The 2,963-nt window shown below is 32.9% G+C and overlaps 1 protein-coding gene across 1 annotated transcript; it reads left to right on the plus strand.

Annotated features, from left to right (window-relative positions):
* Positions 1 to 114: 114 nt before the first annotated feature.
* On the plus strand, positions 115 to 2,486 carry LOC110101460 (external alternative NAD(P)H-ubiquinone oxidoreductase B3, mitochondrial-like). The gene is made up of 6 exons (XM_020829366.2): positions 115 to 118; positions 1,110 to 1,251; positions 1,480 to 1,746; positions 1,936 to 2,152; positions 2,265 to 2,369; positions 2,481 to 2,486. The coding sequence occupies exons 1-6, from the start codon at positions 115 to 117 to the stop codon at positions 2,484 to 2,486; spliced, it is 741 nt and encodes a 246-aa protein (XP_020685025.2).
* The last annotated feature ends 477 nt before the right edge of the window (positions 2,487 to 2,963 follow it).

The raw sequence follows: 2,963 nt of genomic DNA on the forward strand, positions 1-2,963 counted from the left end.
AAAGCCATTTGAAGAGTAGATAACAATCCACTTAAAGGGTAGATAATGAAGTCATTTGAGGAGTAGGTGATGAAGGAACATAATGTTGTCTAGGAGATGACATTGATTATGAAAATGCGTAATTAGGCATGTCAGGCTGTATGAAAAAAATGTCAGTTGAAGAGCGGGTTTATAAACTACATAAAAAAGTGCAATCGATAATGCCATTTTAGTATAAGGGACAACACCGATTGAGAGGAAGCTTTGGAGTTGTGTAAAGAGTGTAGATGATGAAGAAACACCATTGATGTCCTTTAGAGTTTGATGGTGGAGTATTTTGATGCCTTGCTACCCTTGTCATTATTTTGGATGTGTAGGGTGAAATAGATTTAAGCTTGCTACTATTTTTATTTTACTTGATAAATTCACACTTAAAATGAATTTTTTTAACACTTTTGTTCGAAGTTGATGTGTATATATGGCTCACTCTAAGGAAAATCATAAGGGTTGGACACCTGTATTAAGAAATCATATTCTAAATGTGAATTTTCTTGGGGAGTGTAGCATTACTGAGAAAGGAAAATAAAAAGCAATGCTTCTTGCACCCAAAAAGTAAACATATTGTAAACAATTTTTCTTATGTTAGCTGCTATATATAAGAGGAGTTTTCATATAAGGAGGTCGTGGGCAAAACCTTTTTTTTTTATTGGGTAACATATTAAGTAGAGAGAGTGTTGCAAATGTGACTGATTGGATATAAATAGTATTTTTCTGAAGAAAATTGTTTGAAATATCAAAAACGTTGACATAGAAGTTCCCAAAGCAGATTTGGTTGAAGGAGAGAGAATTTGAAATTGAAGTTGGGCCCAAAAGTATCATGATATTTCATTGTCCGCATAAATGTTCTTGGCATTCTGTCATTTTTAATTCAGCAACTATTCTACTTACATGGCTTCTAATTATCATGATATTTCATTGTTTCTATTTTATCCCAGAATTGTTATTGGGAGAAATTCTTAATTGAGATAAAACTTTCTTCATCCTTTGATTTTTCAATAAAACTAGGACAATCCTATTTTCTGAGGCTCAATGCTATAATATTGATCCAACAAAAAAAAAGTACTATGTAGATCTACCATTGGCAAACTGGGATGTCAACGGTGAATTTGAACTAGATTATGACTATTTGCTGATTTCTCTTGGAGCTAGGCCAAAAACATTCAATACTCCTGGTGTCTCTGAGCACTGTCACTTTCTGAAGGTATATTGTTTGTCTAACTATAGGAAATAGGTCTACTATTTCCTCAATGTTGAGGCTAATTTAAAAAGAACTATTGAGGTGGGATTCTACAATGAAAAGTACAACTAATACATCACAATTGGGTTAATGTTATCATATGTCTGGAGTATCCCAAACAAAGCTTTTATTTTTAGTTGAAAGTTAATTACACCGGCTTTTAAAATTCAACAAAAAAAGGAATATCAAACTTTAATAAGAAGTATAAATGTTTGGAAAGAAATTAAAGATGCTCAGAGAATCCGTAGAAGTGTGATGAATTGCTTTGAGAGAGCAAGCCTGCCAAACCTTAGTGAAGAAGAGAGGAAGAAGAGTCTTCATTTTGTGGTAATTAGTGGTGGTCCAACTGGTGTTGAATTTTTTGCAAAGCTTCATGACTTTGTACAAGAAGATTTGTCTAAGTTGTACCATAATGCTCTAGAATTGGTAAAGATATCATTGATTGAAGCAGGAGAACATATCTTGACTATGTAAGTGGAAGCTCTTATTTTAATCTATAATCTACTCCCATTAATTTTCAATTTTTTGTATAACTCTCAATCATTATATAAGAGGAGAAGCCAACTAAAATTTTTCTTAGTTGCTATGTCTTGTGCATTATTTTTCTATAGTTATGGTGGGTTTCTAGATTATGCTGCTAATTATGTTTCCTTGAGTAGGTTTGACAAGAAGATCACTCAATTTACTGAAGAAAAGTTCCAGTGGGATGGCATCGATGTAAAAACAAACATCAAAGTTGTAAAAGTGCATGGTGATTCTATTACAATGACAAACTCATCTACGGGAGAAGTTAATATACCATATGGAATGGCTATTTGGTCTACTGGCTTTGGTACACGTCTCATAATTTTGGGTTTTATGAAGCAAATTGATCAGGTAATTTCTATTGAGGCCATCCTCTGAACTCATCTTGAGATAGTTTTTGGAGATTATTATATGGGCATTCCTTAGAAAAAATATTTTATCGCTTGTTACTTTTTGTTTGCAGGGTAACATGCGTGTCTTGGAAACTGTCGAATGGCTTAGAGTCCTTGGGTGTGAGAATATATACGCTCTTGGAGATTTTTCCATAATATCTCAACAAAAAGTTATGGTATGTTTCATGTCTTCAACTAAAACATCATTTTCATAGTTTGTAGTCAATTTTTAGAGTGAAAATTAGGTCAAGGCTAATGATAGCCTTTTTTTCACTTATTTGTATCAGGCATAAATTTTATTAGGAAACTGAACAGCTATATATGTATATTAAAATGACTGCAACAGGACTCAATGAAAAAAAATGACATTTCTTTATTAGATTTAAATGAGAATTTGACATCCAACAGGACTCAATGAAGAAAAATGACTCATGTAGCTAACCCCACGTAGTGGGTTACAGGCTTGTTATTAATGTTGGTGGTGGTGGTCAAGTACTCGTGCCTTTTTATGGGATATATCCTCGTTCTGCCTTCATGTCAAATTTATCATATTCCTTAGCATCCATAAAAGCCATTTGAAAGATTGAGTAGTTTTTGTTTTCGATTTAAATTGTCCTGAGTTATAGTTCTTTTAACTTAACTAGACTCATCTCTTATTTATGAACACTTTTCACTCCAATATGGTAACTAGCCAATCCTTGATACATCCTTGCCCAAAGCTTCTCATTTACTTAGTTTTACATCCGGTAATTATTTTTGAAGTTTTGAAC

This window comes from Dendrobium catenatum, unplaced genomic scaffold, assembly GCF_001605985.2.
Source record: "Dendrobium catenatum unplaced genomic scaffold, ASM160598v2 fragScaff_scaffold_1220, whole genome shotgun sequence".
In the NCBI taxonomy this organism is placed as follows: domain Eukaryota; kingdom Viridiplantae; phylum Streptophyta; class Magnoliopsida; order Asparagales; family Orchidaceae; genus Dendrobium; species Dendrobium catenatum.